The following is a 17960-nucleotide window of genomic DNA, read 5'->3' on the forward strand; positions in this document are numbered from 1 at the left end:
ATCTGTGCCTGCCTCCTTCTGGGGGGCTGGTGACCGTCTTGAGTAGCTCCTCACCCACCTTCCATCCATGCAAGCTCCGGCTGCCCGACTTGCTTGGGGCCTCCTCTCCATCTCTGGCTCTGCACTTCAGTCTCTTGTGGGCCTGTTTGGCCCGCCCATCGTGTTGTCGTTTGGATTTGCAACATAAGCTGCCCTCTTGTTTGATATGCGCTGTTCCCTTGAGTTTGGTCTCTGGAAAGCCCTTGGGGGCTACCCCAGCTCGCAGACAAGCCCCAGAGGCAAATGGCACATCACATTCCACTCGCTCTTTCTTGACCCTGCACAGGTCCACCTGGTGTATACACTGGGGAGCCTCTGAGGCTGGCTGCTCCCGGGCCACCTCACATCCCAGTTCCTTGCGTTGACTCTCTACAGGTACAGCTGGCAGCTCAGAGGCTGTTTGCAGGCCTTGCTGATTGACTACAGGCAGGTCATGTGACAGATAGGCAGCTAACACTTGGTTTTTAGGTTTTGAGTCTCCTAACTGCTTGAGGCTACAGCTCCCTGGGGGAGCCTCAGTCTGTACAACATTATCTCTACCGGAGTCAGCCTCTGGTTCATCACACCCTTGGCTCCTGGAAGGGCTTTCTGCCTTCCCCTTTCCCCCGCTTGCTTCCACAGTATTGGCCTGAAGAGATGGAGCTACAGCTATGGGGACTGGATTGATGGGCTCCTCACAGAACTTGGGCAAGGCCCTGCAGTTCTTGGCTTTGGACATGGCTTCCCATTCCAGAGACGGAAGTCTTGGCAGACTCTCTGGGACCTTGGAGGCTGCCATGCCAGACTCTACAGGCTGCATGCTGGGAAACACAGGGAGCTCGCCTGCACCAGATGGTTTGGAGGGGCCACTCTGATTCAGGGGCAGCTGTCCAGTTGTGGAGATGCCAATTGAAAGCAGAGGGGCCTGGTGATAGGGAGACCACCCAACAGGCAGAAGCTGGGGACTGGATGGTTTCCCATTAACTGGGCATCGGGGGTAAATGCTTCCCTGACCAGGATTCCAGAGAGAGAGTTCTTTGGACTGGCACAATGAAGCCCCTGGGGCAACTCTGCCATAGAGGAACCGCCTAGCTGGGTCCTGCTGACCCTCCACACTAGCCTGGCTGCCTTTTTTCCCAGAGGGTGGCCCAACATTTCGGGGGTCTCCCTGATCGATGATGGAAATGGGCTCCTGTTTGGGGAGGTGTTGTGGATCCCTGCTGAAGCTAATGCTGGAGTCTTTGCTGAGCAGTAGTGAGGCAGGCACTGGGTTGGCCACCCCCACATAGGTGCCTGGAATGGTGCTAATCAGTGCAGTGGAGTTTTTCATCCAGGAGCCCTGCTCACCATTACGCAGGAAGTCAGGAAAAATTACCAAGGGAGGGCTGGTACCCAAGCATGAGGTGACACTGCTTCCTGTGCTCTGGGCTGCACGCTGGGACTTGGACAGGACCGTAGTGAGCACTGCCTTGCCACTGGTGTGCACCGGCGTTAGGATGGGCATGGGGGGTGTCTTACGCTGGCTCGGTGGAGGCAGCTTCTGGCGGTTGGATTTAGAGGACAGATCAAGAGGCATCTCACAATATTCTGGGAAGGAGACCATCTCACGCTCCAGCTGTGGGGGTGACTTCAGGGGAGAAAGCGAAGTGGTGGCCCCTTGAGCGACCTGCTCTGGAGCACCAGAGGCCCTAGTATGCAGGCCAGTACCTGGTGGGGGAGCTGCACTCCCACATGATGCTGTCAGGGAAGGCTGGCTGGGTGAAAGCGAAGAGCCCTCCACGGATGGGGAAGGGCCATCAATAGCTGCAGCAGTTTGTGTGCTGTTCCCACCTGAAGGTGAAGGGCAGCTCAGCTGGTTCACCTCCACAGACACCACTTTGGAGTCTGAAGGCAAGGGCCTGGCTACGGAGAAGGTACAGGGAAACGAGCACAGCTCAGGGGGAGCAATAATGCCTGGCGGGCCACACTCCTGCAGGTAGGAGGGATGGACTGGGAGAGCAAGTGTGGAGGGGACCCCAAGGGGGCTAGGAAGAGTAGCCACACTGAGTGGCTGCCCACAGCTGGAGGGTGGGATATACACTAGGGGCTGGCTTGGGGCCAGAACTGCCCCGGGCTGAAAGGAGAGGGGCATTTTTTGCATAGCTGGGGTTTGAGATGTGGAAAAACACACTCTATTCAAGGTGAAGGTGGCTGGAGTGGATGCAAGGGTGTTGCAGCTGGAGGCAACCACAGGCAGTGTCTCCTCCACAGGCACTCCAGCCTCTTGTGTTTCAGCATTCAGGGTGCTCTTCTCTTTCCCAGCATGTTCACTATCTGGAGCATTGGGGCAAGCAGGAGAAGCATCAGCTTGTTTGTCACTGTGAAGATCTGCAGGTGTCCTGGCACTGTCAGTGCTGCTGCTCTCGGGCTCCACAGCTCCCGGGACTGCAGGCTCCAGCTCTCTGCCATCTCCCTGGTTTGCCAGAGGGCCCAGCACATTATCTTCTATCACTGCTTGTCCAGCACACTCTGGTTTCGAGTAGGGTTTGGGTGATTGCTCTTCAAGCTTGGGCCCAAGTTTTTCCTCCACGCTGCTATTTGCATCCAGCCCCTCGGCATTGCTGCCACCGCTGACTGCTGTGAGCTCCACCTGCAATGAGAAAGGGAGAAGGGACACCCTGGAAGCTGAGCCAGCATTTCTCAATGGGAAGGGCTGGCTCCCTCTCTGCTAGGTGTCTATGGGACAGAGAGAAGCCCACAGGAAAGGGGAGCAGTGCTGCTTCCAGGCCCTGCACTCCTGCCTTCCACTGTCTCCGGCCCTGCACACCATACTGTCACAAGGCACTCATCACTTGGGTCCAGGTCAGGGTCAAACTCCCACGCATGGCAGTCCTTGGCTCCTCAGCCCAGCCACTCTGTACAAGGAGCTCACCTTGGAAAGGCTGCTGCTGACGCAAAATTCCTGGGACCCCAAGTGCTGGGAGCTGCTCTTGTTAGACTCCTCATCAGAAAGCGGGGCTCTCCTATGACAGAGATGAGACAAGACAAGGGAGGCACAATGAACCCCAGCGGCACTCTCCTAGCCCACTGTTAGCTCCGCGCTGCACACAAGGCAGCGAGTCAGAAGGGGCTTGCTGGCTATAGGGGAGTAGGGACTCCTACCCTAGAGCCTAAATCCCTGCCTCTCCAGGCTCGCCCCTGTGCTACTTTCCAAGCTCCCAAATTCAGCACAGCAGGCACACCTTGGAGAGCCAGCCAGCCAGAGACTGCCTGCACTGCCCTCAGGTGCAGGTAGTGGGGGCCAGGGATCCCCCTAAAGCCAGGTCTTGGGAAACAGCCGGCAGGTCATTTTTAGGCTACTGCCCCTTTAAGGAGATGGAAAGCACTGGCTTAAAAGTTCCATGGCAGTTGGGAAGTGACAGTTGGCAAATGAAGCTGCAGAGTGGGGGATGGGGAGACCCACAAAATGACCATCACCCGAAGGGCAGGGAGCTGGTCCACCCCCCCAACACCAACCCCCCAGTGCTCCCCACGAACTCCTGCCTGCCAGTCCTACCTTCCACCACCCCACGGGTGCTCCATCCCCCCCACAAACCGGCAGTCCCACCTTTTCCCAGTCCTGCCCCCCAGAGCCTCCCCTCCCGCAACCTGGCAGGCTCACCTTTCCCCGAGCCTCCCCTCCCCCAGCCCGGCAGTCCCTCCTACCCCCCAGAGCCTCCCCTCCCCCAACCTGGCAGTCCCACCTTTCCCCGAGCCTCCCCTCCCCCAGCCCGGCAGTCCCTCCTGCCCCCCAGAGCCTCCCCTCCCCCCAACCCGGCAGTCCCTCCTGCCCCCCAGAGCCTCCCCTCCCCCCAACCCAGCAGTCCCACTTTCCCCCCAGAGCCTCCCCTCCCCCAGCCCGGCAGTCCCTCCTGCCCCCCAGAGCCTCCCCTCCCCCCAACCCAGCAGTCCTTCCTGCCCCCTAGAGCCTCCCTTCCCCCAATACCACCTCCCCAGAACCTACCCCCCACCTGGCAGTCCCACCTTCCCCCAATGCTCCCCTAAAACTTCCCTCCTCGCTTATAATCTCATCATGCCCCAACTCCCCCTCCTGACCACAATCCCTCCTTCCCCCAGCCCTGCCCCGTACAATCCGCCCAGGTCCAGTCCTGCCTGCCCCACACTCGTTCAGAGTTCTCACCCTCCCCCAGCCTCCTCATGTTCTTGTTTATGTCCTCTTCTCCCAATTTGCACATTCTAGGTCTGCCCACCCCACAGCCCACCCCCTCATCTGCAACCCCTACCTTCCAATCCTGCCCTCCTCCCTAGACTCACATTCCTATCGCTCCTCCCCTCCCAGTCTCTCTCTCACATCCATACATTACAACTGTTGTTCATTCCTCACCCACCAGGCATACTACCCCAATTCCTCTCACTTGCCCTCCCCCACATCCTCCAGCCACACACTAACCCTGGTTCTGGTCCAAAACCAAATCCCCCCACAGATAATTTTAATTCCACACCCACCCAGTATACCAGTCTTATCCCCTCTACACACCGCCCAGAACCATCTACACTTCTCACTTATAGTTTCTCTTCCCACCCATACGCTAGTGTCAGTCATGTCCCCGCTTCATAGACCCTTCAGATAGCTGGGGAGTCCTGTCACTGCTCCAGGAGCCTGAGCACATTCAGCTCTATTGCTCCCCTCCAGCCTCAAAGCAGGAGACACCTGGGGCCTGGAGTGTGAGATTGGAGCTTTAACCCCTTATCCTTCACAAGACGGAAAGAGGGCAGTTCATTCCTTCAAATAAAGGAGTTCCCCAGGTGGAAAGTGTGAATTCAGAGTAAGGACCATGATCAAATCCAAGGAAAGGAGACATATGGGTGGAGGCCAATGGCAACAATTGTGCACATGATATGGTCACACTGGAGAGATGGAAACAAGCAATACTTCTGCCTAAGTCAATATCTGAACCAGGAGCTGGTCGGATGGGACAGAGCATGGTGCCCAGCACAGGGTTCAATATCCTAAGATGGTTTGAGGCCCAACCCTAATGTTTTCTGTCTGCTGACACAACAGCCTGTGAACATCAACTACAGGGAAAGCCAGTGGGGATAGAATAAACACTGTGATGCTGGTAGTCTTTTCTTTCTCCCCTTGTCTGCTATCACAGGGATTAAGCGATGCAAACCTTCAACCCCATAGCTCCAGTGTCCAGTACTGGTACTCTGCTCTCTTGGCCATCCTAAGGTTGCCCTCGATGGTATACAACTGCTGAAGTTGTATGCTTGAGTAATGACCTTCAGGTTTAAACATCCTGGTAAGGCAAGCATCCTGGTATTGGCCCATTACATCTGTTCCTTTACAAATGCCCTCAGTATCATGACCCCACACCAGCTCCCCCACCTCATGGACACAGCAATGTTACAAATGCAATGCTGGTCTTCCCCACAGCTGCACTAGTTCCCTTGTGCTATGGCAAAAGTACAGCACCTCGCATAGGTCCCTGCACCCTTCCCACTAGACATCATCCTTGCTGTTATTTACAAACATAATTTGACATGGATTTCCTAAATCTGGATTTCCCGAGTTATTCAGGCCGCAAAAGGCTTAAGAGGATTGTTATTAATAAGGGAAGATCAGGTTTCTGCAATAGGCAGCAGCAGCAGGATCCAGAGGGCAGCTGAGAGGTGATGGGATGGGGGGCGGCTGGAATTGCAAGAGAACAACCCTTAGAACTAATGCCTGAGATAGGCTTTCAGTAGTCTGTAACCCAGGAAAACATAGCTCAGACGCAGAATCAGGTTCCTGTTTCTTGCCCAGTTTGTTAGCCAGGGTGGTGGAGGAAGGAGGGTGGAACACGCCCAAGGTCAGTCAGGTAAGATTTGTAGCCAGGCCACATATTCTACCCAGCAGAGCTTGTAGACTACTACCTAGCAGGCATGTATGTTCTGGTACTGCCACAGAGCTGGGCAGGGATGGAACTCCCCAGCATCTCAGGTCTAAGCTGACCTCCCCAGTGTCCTCCTGTGAGACATCTAAATTGCATTAACTGTGAGGCTGGGGGCTTTTGAAAACGTGCAAGAGCGGAAACGACAGTGCCAGCGTGCCCCCTGCGCCTCCGCCAGAAGACCATAAAGCTTGAGCCTTGGTATGCCAGGAAAGGCAGAGTTAAGGGGACTTTTTCGACCCTGCCCCCACTGAAATGCTGAGATGGGCCAAAAATCTCATGGCCCTTACCTCAACTATTGTCCCTTGGATTCTCTGCCAAAAAGCAGCACAGGCCTTGAGCCCAGGGAGGCTCTGGAGGAGTTGGATGGGATCAGTGAAAGAGCAGAGGTGTTAGGGAGCTGACACCTTGGCCAGGCAGGCATCTCCGTGACAAGCTGGATAACTGGCACAGAGAGCTTCCTATGCACTTATGCAGCAGAGCTGGGAGCCTCGCTCTGGCTCCACCTCCTGCTACAGCGCCAATCCCAGCCCTCTCGGAGACAAAGGCAGAGACGTGGCAAGGGCAGCAGGTGGAGCTAGAGCGCAGTTCCTGGCCCTACAACAGCCCAGGCAGCTTCAACAATCAGGCCCAAGTGAGGGATTGAGCTAGTCAGTGAAGGCAAGCAGCTCCGCATCCTAGGGCTCCAACAGGTGAGGGCAGCCTGCCTGCCAGAGAGGCATGTCCAACATCCCCCCATGCCCCTCTCCCCCCACCCCAGGAGACCACCATCCCGTTCAAGCTGCCACAACATCATTTCCCTTGTCTTGGAGAGGAAGTGATTCCCTTCCCCCAGGGCAGCACCTGTCTCAAAAGGCACAGTAGATCAGCACACCCAGGCCGGTGATGCGCAGGTTAATTGCTGGTTGGGAGCCCAGACAAGGAGCTGAGCTGGCCACTCAGCTTCTAAGATAGCCTTGGGGCGAGCACCCCCTCTTGTTCCTGCCACTGTCTCAAAAGCCAAACTAGCAGCCTGCTCTTCTGAAAGCTAATGGAGATGCAAACTTCTTTGTTTGTCATACTGCTGGGGAGGGGAGGGGGAAGTACAGTGACTCTGGTGCAGGCAAAAGGGGCCAGAGACTGAGGTCTTCTCCTTAGCCCCAGAGCACATACAACCTGGGCAGTGGAGGAACAAACTGCACCCACACTGCTCACTGCCAGTGGTCCTCACCCTGGCCTTAGGGAAGCCACTTCTTGGTACAGAGAGAGCTTAGGTTCCATGGTCCCTTAGCCACTCCAAGAGACAGCCAGGAAGGGAGCCAGCTGGGACAGTGATTTCTGTGATGTGAAACTTTGTCCAGGAAGGAAATGGAATAAGTGTTCTCCCAAATGATTATCCCCACCCATCCATTTTACATAGGGGCCAACAACTGGTAAAAAAAAATCCCACCATTCAGTTACGATCAACCTGGTTTGTCTGTCTTGATTTAATCTTGTATTCAGGCTATTTGGTATTTCTGTTAAGGTGCCTAGACCCCTTAGAGCTCAGGTGCCTGAAACACTGAAATTTATTAGGATCAAGAAGTAGGCCTGCATAGTCTTTATCAAGGGGTAACTAAGATGAGAGGCCATACATTACTTGCCAAAATCTCCCTTACCCCACTGTTCTTCTGCCTATCTGTTGCACCATTTTACCATCCCAAATCCAGGACAGTCTGCACCACACACAGCTCATTTTAGTCCATATAACATGACCTTTCTAACCCTCCTAGAGCATTTGCCACAGCTGAAAAAGCTCCACTGCATCCTGGCACCAGGGAGGCCACAAGCTGGCCAGTTCTCAGCACAACACCTGAGAACAGCACGATTAGATAGGTGCTAATGCTGTGGGTTCGGAGGGGACTGCCAGGGCAAGGAAATGGGATAGGTCAGGACTCCTGCAAGAAGCAGGTCCTGACCAACTGCTAATCTTCCCTAGTCCCTATCCTGTGGTGTTCATGCAACTCACCTATCCAATCACCTGATCCAGTGGCTCTCAACCTTTCCAGACTACTGTACCCCTTTCAGGAGTCTGATTCGTCTTGTGTACCCCAAGTTTCACCTCACAAACTACTTGCTTACAAAATTATAGACATAAAAATACAAGTGTTACAGCACACTATTAATGAAAAATTGCTGACTTCTGCATTTTGTCTGCATGAAATTTTAGTTTGTTCTGCCTTCGCTAGTGCTTTCTACATAGCCTGTTGTAAAACTAGGCAAATATCTACATGAGTTGATGTACCCCCTGTAAGATCCCTGCATACCCCTAGGGGTACACATACCCCGGTTGAGTACCACTGATCTAACCTGCACTCCCCATGCAAATGTACTGGAAACACTTCTCAGTTACCTAGCCTGTACTGTCCACATAGCCCTCTTCCCAGGTCCCAACCAGTCAGGCTCTATGGCAATCAGCAGAGAGCACAAATCCAACAAAGTCAAAGAAGAAAGGTACAGAGGGTAACAACATTGCCATTAGCAGCCTTAACACTGGGGTAGCAAGGCAACAAGCAGCACCCTGGCTCCATACAGCTGGTGGTTCTTGCCCAGAAAGCAGAGAACCTCCAGTATCATTCCCCTGCAAGCATTAGACCCTTTCTTTTTCTTGGGCATGGAACACAAGGACCATAAAGGAGACTTGACTGCCTAATGCATCCTTGTCCTACCCCTGTGATCCTTATGAACTCAGCCCTGTAATAGATAATAGGTTGATCCTGCACTAGCCCCAAAGAGAACCACTAAACAGGATTCAGTATGCTTTCTGTTTCTAGCCTCTCCAATTCCCTGACACAAGCTCCCTGCTTAAAGTCTTCCCCCTAACAAGCCACCCACGCACCTCACCTCTCCTCGTTGAGGCCACACATGCAAATCCGCTCTGCACTGGCCCAGTTATGCACCCCACTGTAGAGAGGTGCTGTAGAGATCATGACAGCTGCTCAACACCAACCAGGACCTGTTGGGGCTCGCGGGGCCACTCCGCCTGCAAAGACAAAACAAAGAGTCAGAAGCTGTTCCCTGGACACTGCATTCAATTCCATTCCTTGGAGTTCTCCAATGAAGTTGTGAGTCTGTGGTACAGTTCAGAGAGATCATCTGCATGCCAGATCACTGAGAAAAGGAGAGGGCAACACCTCCTCCTTACCTGCCATCTGCAGGTTCATTTCCATGCAGCTGGGGTACATCGTTTGAGCAGCTACAAGTCTGTTTGCAAAGACCCTTCAGGAGAGGAGTACACTCAGGGCTGGGACAATACACAAGGCTTACACTCATGCTAGGATTTTTCACCAAACCCATTCAATCTGTAGTAGGACTTGGCCTCACCCAAAAGTGCTTTGTGCAGACACCTCTTCATTCCCAAGAAAGTCTCCCAGACACTGCAGGCAGGCAAAAGGCAGCTTTACCCAAAACAGACTTATAAAGCCATAGAATTGTCCAGTCTTTTATATTTCTCTATCAGTCACCACTAACCAGCTCAGGAGACAATTGTGCAAAGAGGAAGATCACTGTTCAGGCAATCAAGCGCCTAGGGTAGACCTGCATAGGACCAATGCGGAGAATGTGTGGGGCGCTGCTTGACAAACTTTGCAGGGCTTTCACCACTAGAATTTCACTTTACTATTGTTAGGAAGTGGCAGGCATTCTTAGGGGTTAGAGACAGAAAGTAGAGCAGAACCCTGAGATTTGTGAGTCAGCCAAGATGTCGGCCTCTGTGATGGAATTTTTCAGGGGAAGACATGCCTGCCATTGCAGTAGCGTTGTCTCATTGAGCACTTCAAGCGCCGGGCTGCTTCTTGAGTCCCATAATTCAGGAGAATGAATTGAGCTAAACAGAAACAGAGCAATGAGGGAGGGGAAGGATCTGAAGTGCATGGCCAGCAGGAGCAGGCTATGGCCACGTCCAGACTAGAAATTAAAATCGATTTTAGATACGCAACTTCAGCTACGTGAATAACGTAGCTGAAGTCGAATTTCTAAAATCGAGGTACTCACCAGTCTGGACGGCGCTGCATCGATGTCCGCGGCTCTCCGTGTCGATTCCGGAACTCCGTTCGGATTGATGGAGTTCCGGAATCGATGTAAGCGCGCTCGGGGATCGATACACCGCGTCCAGACTAGACGCGATATATCGATCCCCGAGCAATCGATTTTAACCCGCCGATGCCGCGGGTTAGTCTGGACGAGGGCTAAGTTAGACTGGGCAGGAGAGATTAAGGAGGTAGTGACATTGTTGAAAGGTTCCTGTTTCGGAGATGTTATATACATGAAGCAAAAGAGGTACAAATGGACAGCATCCTTGGGACAGCAGGAAGGAACTCTAAAGACAGCATGTGATCCAAAGTCTTATATAGTTTTTTCTGTCATGACATGTCAGATGGACACAAGCTCTTGGTAGGACAAGGAGCAGTCTGTAGTATCAGTCCACACTGGAATCCGTCGTATAGGGATAAGACGACTGAAGGTTTGAGGAATCAGAGGGAAAGCTAAAAAACTGAAGGTGTTCTCAGAACATACTGCCTGCTCATTCAGTGCCAGGTATGAACACACCTGGTACACACAGGCACAGTCTAGGTCAGTGGGGTGTTTCTGGGACTCGTTTGGGAAGAGACAAGGGCCACAGAAGCAGGAGAAACCAGAGAAATACCAGTATACTGGCTGAGGGGACAGAGTGAGCCACAGATGAGAGAAAGAGTTTAGATGGGCAGGCAGAGACTGCAGAGAGGAGAAGCTACCCAGAAGTCAGGAAATGAGAGGAAGCAGCAGCCAAAATAAACACACCTGGAAAGGGAAGAAATACTAAGCAATGAAATGGGTACCTGGGCTGAGTGCAAGACCCCGAAAAACTGGGTTGTACCCAGAAAGAATGAAAGGTCACTTAGGGTGGGAAGAGGCGGAGTCTTGCAATGGTTGGAGAGAAACGCAAGAACCCAAAGGAAATAGGGGAACAAACAATCTGCGGGGATTTCACCATCCTGGGCTGAACTGAAAGAAGGGAAAGGGAAAGCGTATGACAGTGAGGGTACAATGGCAGCATAGACATTTTAGGAGCGCTCCAAGAGAATCTCGTGTGGGAGAAGGGAGAGAGAGACATGTACCACTGTGCTAAACAGAATGGAAATTTGGGAAGAGACTGAACTAGGAAACCTCCAAGAAAGCACTGATGGGGCAGAACCATTGTGGCTTGAAATTAAAGATGCCAAGACAGAAGGCTGATAGCAAGATTTCACAAGCAGTTACAACAAACAGCACATTTTGAGTGCATGAGGAAGAAGAGGCCAATGATGGAACCTGCAGGGCCTCTTGGAGAAAATTACGAACATGTAATGACAGAACTGACATTGTTAAATGAATTCTTGATTTCTTATTTGAGGAGGATGCAAGACACATGTCAAAGGCAGACATTTCCCAGGGAATGAAGAAGAAATAGGGAGGGAAATTAGAATCCCAACCAAGAGAAGGGATCAAGGCATTCAAATGTAGAGACAAAATAAAACACCTGACTCAGGTGGTTTCAAACCCCAATTCCAGAGGAAGCAACAAAAGAATCAAAGAACCCTCAGCAGAAGGTGCCAGGTGCAGAGATAATTCTATCTGAGGAACACAGGGCAGAGCCACCACTCCCTTAAACACTACTGAGCTATTCTGGAATAACTCTGTAGACATACTCTAACTCGGGTTTATATCCTAGAGAAGACCAGGCAGTTGTATTTTTAACATGAGATATCAGATCAAGTTTATGACTGTACAGGGGCCGAGGGTTTAACTCAGCCTGTTAACTCATGTTAAACTAACTGCCTTGTCTTCATTAGGATTGTAACTCGTCAGCCAACTTGAGTTAAGAACACTTTTTTTTTTTTTTTTTTTAAATAGTGAAAACAAGCCCTGAGTGCACTCTCCCTTCTTCCTAGCAGAGGACGCATCTGCACTAAGGTCTGGTCCACATACAGTTTTTGTACCAATTTAACTATGTTGGTTGGGGGCATGATTTTCTACCAAAGCAGTTAAGTTGGTACAGTCCCCTTCTGTGGATGCAATTATACCAGTATAAAGTTGCCTTCTACTAGTATAGCATATTCCTTTTCCCTTATGGAAATAAACTATGCCAGCATAAGCACTCACATTAGGGATCTGTACTGCTTTAATTATACTAGTATAGTTTTTACTCACTTTACTGGTTCTACTTATACTGGTATACACATGTCCATGTATCAACAAGATATGAGAATTTTGGGAAATTCTCTGACCACTGCTATTGCACCAGTCTGAACACTAGTGTAAAGCAGCTGCCAGCAGTTTACCACTGTTTCATCCAAGCCTTGCTCAGAGGAAGTACCAGACGGCAGGGTGGTAAAAACACTGACAGTCTACACTAGCTTTCCCACCATTGCTATCACCAGGGGAGCCACACTAACGTTCTCAGGGTAACAAAGAATTGTCTCTACTGAAGATTTGCCCAGTGGCCAGCTAGTGGTACAGGTGCACTAGTGCCATGCCTAGGGCAGACAGGCAAAGCTCCTGGGAGGCAAGATTTGCATCATTACAGCACATCCTGGTTAAGTAAGGGTAAGCTCCACCAGTGCCAGTAATGGCTCTGCTCATCTGCACTAGGCATCTATACCAGTGGTTGTGACTGGTGCAAATTCCCAGTGTTAGCAAAGTGCAGGGCAATGATGTTCACTTCAGTGCCTAACTTGGACCATTTCAATGCTAACATTATTTAACAGAGCAGACTGAGAAACACACTCAGCTGGAGTTCAGGTACTTGAAAAACACTGTAAACCCTGTCTGCCTGCTGTCTCTCCTTTTCCCCCTGTGATGGGCTCTCAGCCACTGCTTTCTCTAAAGTGGGACACCCTAGAAGTCTGCCTTGACTGGAAGGAGACTGGGAACCATCAACCTTGAAATTTTTCTTTTTGATTTCCCAGCCTGTAGCAAGAACTACTGAGGATGAGCACATGGATACTTTTTTCTTTTTTTAAGGTGTTCTACAACTCATTTGGCCAGGGGGCACTGTGGAATGCCACGAAGGGTTGCACTTTGACCCTGGAAACACATGATAGCTGGGACTGGATATTGCAAATAAAATCTATGATCAAAATGTGGAATACATTAAAAAGGGGTTTCAAAACCTAAGGCCAATATGATATTTCTATTATATTTTTAAACTCCAGTGGAAACCACTGTTTTGAACAAATCAATGATCATTTATATAGGATGCAACCCAGGTGCTTCTCCTGAGAACATGACTGGACATGACTATTAAAAAAAAAAAAAGAAGAGATAAACAAACTTCACTAATTTTTAGCGAAACTTAGAGAAATGTCAAAAGGAAACCAATTACATCAACAGTAATAATTACATTTACTTTTTTAAAATTTCAGCTTAACTATCTTTGATACCATTAGTAACAGAGACAAAGAATTATGTCTACTATATGTGATCTTTGAGATGACAGTGCTTTGAAGTCCAAAATAAGCACAAATCCAAAGAGCTTCCAGAAATGTCCTAACACAAGGCTTCAGCTCCACCCACATTTCATACAAACTAAACTGTTTGCAACAGAACTATAAAAACCCCTTGCAGGGGTCATACATGCAGGGCTGACTTTAGTACAATTCCCCCAAATCGGGACTCACGCCTAAGAGGGCCCCGCATCCTAAAGAAGAGCGCCTAACTTTAATTTTTACTCACCTGGTGGCAGTCCGGGTCTTCGGCGGCACTTTGGTGGCGGGTCCTGCGGATCCTTCAGGGCCGCAGAAGACCCGGTGCGATTGAAGGACCCATCGCCGAAGTGCCACTGAAGACCCGGACCGCCGCCAGTTATCCGAATTGGGCCCTGCACTTCCTAAAGCTGGCCCTGCATACATGGGTCTTGAATCCAACTGGAAAAAAGTTTTTAAAAATGTAATATTGAATGCAAACCATATCATGTTAAAAGCAGATATGCATCCGACGAAGTGGGTATTCACCCACGAAAGCTCACGCTCCTATACATCTGTTAGTCTATAAGATGCCACAGGACTCTTTTTTGCTTTTACAGATCCAGACTAAAACGGCTACCCCTCTGATACTTCACATCATGTTACTTACCTTAAACAGTTTGGAAACTGTAGAGTGATAAAGTCATACCAATCTACAGCCAAATTCAGTCCCGGATAAGCCAAGCTACATCTACCATAGTCTTCAGTAGTAACATGCATGTTGCATTTGGCCTGCAGAGCAGATGATAATCTGGATCTAAACTTGGGTCTTCCACTCTGTTGCCTAGTACAACCACTGGCTACAGCTGTGCTGAGCTTGTGTGCATGTATCTGCCTTGCCAGTTTAAAAACACACTAACTCTGATTTATGTCATTGCAATGACCAGCATAATAAACAGAAATGTTCAACTAAAAAAAATAAAAATACAGCCCTATTTGAACTAGGAAAGTTTCCTGAAAATTTAGCAATTTGTAAAAAGTACATCTTCCCTATTGGCTAAAGCTACAGCTAGTACCTAAAACACTGACTGCAGTCTAACAAAAAAGCCTGTCCCTGTGGAAGGCTATCACAGCAGAATCTTAAGGTGGCTTTTTTTTTTTAAAAAAAAGGGGGGGGGAGGGATGGGAGGTGCCAAAAAGCCACCAAAAGGTGTAAAATCTTTGCAAAATCTCTGACATCGGAAGAAAACCACACATTGCACACAATCTTACAATCTTTTTAGTTTTCCTTGCCCATGACATATGATACTATCCCAAAGCATGCTCCCTCACCCCCAGTTCAGTCCTACCCTCTCAAAGTCCTCCATTAATTTATTCCTTTAAGACTTCGTTTACCCTAGATTCAGTTTTCTAAAATTTCTCATAGCTGCTCTTTGCAGAGATAGCTGACATGTTGGTAAAAGTACTAGCAAAGTATCTATACTGATGGCAGCAATAGTGGGAAATATTACGGCAAAAAAGCAAATGTAGATACAGCCTAAGGCCTCAAACCTGCAGAGGGATTCACATGGGCAACTCCTTTCATCCATGCAGATCCCATTGACTTTAACGGGACACCCCATGGATGTAGAGCCACAAGTATAGATTCCCTTGCAAAATCAGGACCAAAAGACTATCCCAACACTTCATATCTTGGTACGACCCCATAAGAGTCTATCCTCATGCTCCCTCAAATCCACCATAAAAATCAAAGTTAAATTCAAGGAATCAATGTCCTCCCCCATAAGCCTAACTGTACGAAAGGCAGCTCTTCTGCTGAATTTGGTTATGTCTCAATACTCATCTTGAATGTAGTGTACAAGAATGGGCCATAACATCTGGGAGCCCTCTCCAGAAATTCCTCACTCCAAAACATTATTAATCACACCAGGAGCAAAGTGAAAGTAATGTTGAGTGCCAGCATGGACTAGGGCACTGCAGTAGGAATCAGGACACCTGAGTTCTGTTCCTAATCCTGCTCCTGACCTGCTGTGTGACTTTGGGAAAGTCCCTTTCCCTCTCTCTGCCTGCTTCCCCCTTACCTTTTGTTTGTCTAGTCTACTTAGATTGCAGGCTCTTTGGGGCAGAAACTGTCTCTGAGGCCTGGACTACACATAAGAGTTTTATTGACACAGATATGTTGGCTGGTAGTGCGCGGGGCAGGGGGAATCACATCCCTAACCAATGTATCTATGCCAGCAAAAGCTCCAGTTGTAGATAGTTATACTGGCAAGAAGTTTTACAAGTATAGCTTATTTAGATTGGGGAACTGCTATAAGCGATATCACCTAAAGAACTCCAATGTAGAAAGGTCTTACTATACATTTGTACAGTGCCTAGCACAATCCTGATTAGGATCTTTAGACACTGCTGTAATACCAATAAATAAAGGCATATAATGTCACTCTCCCTTGCCCAGGCCTCTCTTTGGGGTCTTGCCCAGAACAGTCCTCAATTCTGAGATGAAGGCTCCTAGATGAATGGGTACTGTCCTTTTTCAACAGTTGGCTCCTGCAGCTAGGTTGGGGAGAACTGATGATACCTGGGCACTGCTGTTCTCCCCACGTAGATGGCCACTAATCTGACTTTACTTCCTACAGCACCTACCTCCACAGAAGGAAGCTCTAAAAAAAAAACAAAACAAAAAAAACGTGAATTGCTGACAGGAGACCAAACTCTGCCAACCAAGGGCCACCAGAGCAACATGCCAGGACCCCGAGGACCTAATTGGCAAAATATGGAGCTGACTAGTCTCTTATATTTAGTAGTGAGGTTCTGCCAGCCTAGAAAGATTACAGAATCCACTGGGGAGCAAGATGAAGCACTACAGGCTAGGATCTCGAGTCTCTGCTGGGCACCCCCTATGCAAGAGATTAGGTCGCTGGGGCCATGCTGCGAAACTCCAGGAGCCATGCCACCCAGTCCCGTTGTTTAAGGAGCGAGGGGCCAGGTCCGGGTCTCAGCTGCGCAGCCCGTAGAACAACATGCACATGCACGGAAGAGTCGGGATCAAAGCACGGAAGATTCCTATCCCCCCCCCCGCGCCCCAAGAAGGGGCCCGTCAGGTGGAGGGGATGCACTCCGGGAGCTGGGGGTCCGTCCTCCGGCTAGATCTGGGAGCGGCAGGTGATGGGGCGCGAAGCTAGGAAGGAGCGGCAGCTACACGCGGGACGCGGAACCCGTCCCAGGTACGTGCAGAGGAGGCAGCAGCAGCTCCCCGCCGGGATCCCTCGGTGCCCAGCTGCGCCGGCTCCAAGCTCGCAGCGCCTCCGCTGTCACAGCCTCCGCGATCCGTCCCCACCCTCCCCCGCTCCGGGATTCGCTGCCCTCCTCCCCGTCCCACTCCGGACGCTGCTCCCCCTCCCTCCCAGCCCAAGCCCCCAGCGGCGCCCGCTGCCCGGAGGGGGTCCCGGGGCCGGTCTCCATGGAGACCCAGCCGGAGGCGATGGGTCGGGCCGCCCGCTCGGCCGCTCGCTCGGTCCGGCTCCCCGGTGGTGGGTGCGGGGCGAACGGGCCCGGGGTGCCCGGGCAGGGGGGCCGGGTGTCCGGAGCGGGGCGGTGGGGACGGGAGGGGCACGCACCTGTTCCCGAGCTGGGCGGGCCGCGGCGCTGCGGGCCGAGCCGGGCCCCTGCCCGAGGCGACGGGTCGGACACTGGGCGCAGCGAACGAGGGTTCGGCGGCGGAGACACTGGCAGCGGCAGCCGGAGTGTGAGGGCGAGAGGCAGCCGCCGCGGGGCCTGACGGGAAGTGTAGTCCAGCCGCCCGTCGCCCCCGCGCCCACTCGGGCTGGGCCAAGCCCTGGGGACTACAACTCCCAGGGTGCGCCGCGCCTAGCCCTGCCCGCACGGCTGGGGGGGGTCGGGTGTGCAGAGCTAGCCGAGTCCGGAGAGGGAGCGAGTGGGAGGGGGCTCCGCACCCAGCAGCGCAGCGCCGCGCAGTCGGGGGAGGGGGCTCCACGCCCGGGGAGGGGCTGGGCCTCTGAGCGCTGCACCCCGGGGAGGGGGACCGCGCTCCAAAGCCGGGTCCGGGTCTGAGGGCTCCACGCCCGGGGTGGGGAACCGCGCTCCACACCCGAGGAGGCTGGGTAGGCGCCCCACGCCCCGGGAGCGGGCTCTACCCGGCGAAGCGGGCTAAACTGGACGGGCGCTGCCGGGGGGCGGGGGCCACAGCCAGGGGAGCGACGCTCGGGGGGCCAGGGCCGGCTGGGCTGACAGGAACTTCTCCCCGCGCTGCCCGGAGCCAGGCTCCCCCGGCCGGATCCCGCGCGCCGGGAGGGCAGGCACAGTCCCTCCGGCCCGGGGACGCAGGAGAACTCTCCGGCCCTTCGGGCAGCCCGCCGCCGCCTCGCCTGTGGGGGGATGCGCGGCCAGGCGCCCCCCGCCGGCCGGGCTTGACCCGAGTGCCCCGCCCGGGGAAGGGGTAGCGGCGTGTGGGCGGCTCACTTGCCTGGGGAGACGCGACAGCGACCCGCCCGCCCCGCCGTGCCGCGAACCGGCTGGCACCGCCTGACCCACCGCGCTCGGCCCGGCGCAGCCTGGCTGCGGAGCGCAA

The 17960-nt window shown here is 52.3% G+C and overlaps 1 protein-coding gene across 1 annotated transcript in view; it reads right to left on the reverse strand.

Moving 5' to 3' along the window:
- BCORL1 (BCL6 corepressor like 1) overlaps nucleotides 1-17072 on the reverse strand; it is a 47798-nt gene extending 30726 nt beyond the window's left edge. The window contains exons 1-4 of the mRNA XM_050964190.1: nucleotides 16990-17072; nucleotides 8793-8931; nucleotides 2930-3020; nucleotides 59-2647 (exon numbers count right to left, since the gene is read on the reverse strand). Coding sequence (XP_050820147.1) covers nucleotides 59-2647; nucleotides 2930-3020; nucleotides 8793-8878 — 2766 coding nt within the window. The 5' untranslated portion in view covers nucleotides 8879-8931; nucleotides 16990-17072. The remainder of the gene's footprint in view (nucleotides 1-58; nucleotides 2648-2929; nucleotides 3021-8792; nucleotides 8932-16989) is intronic.
- Between the last annotated feature and the right edge of the window lie 888 nt (nucleotides 17073-17960).

Source organism: Gopherus flavomarginatus, chromosome 8 (genome assembly GCF_025201925.1).
Source record: "Gopherus flavomarginatus isolate rGopFla2 chromosome 8, rGopFla2.mat.asm, whole genome shotgun sequence".
Classification (NCBI taxonomy): domain Eukaryota; kingdom Metazoa; phylum Chordata; order Testudines; family Testudinidae; genus Gopherus; species Gopherus flavomarginatus.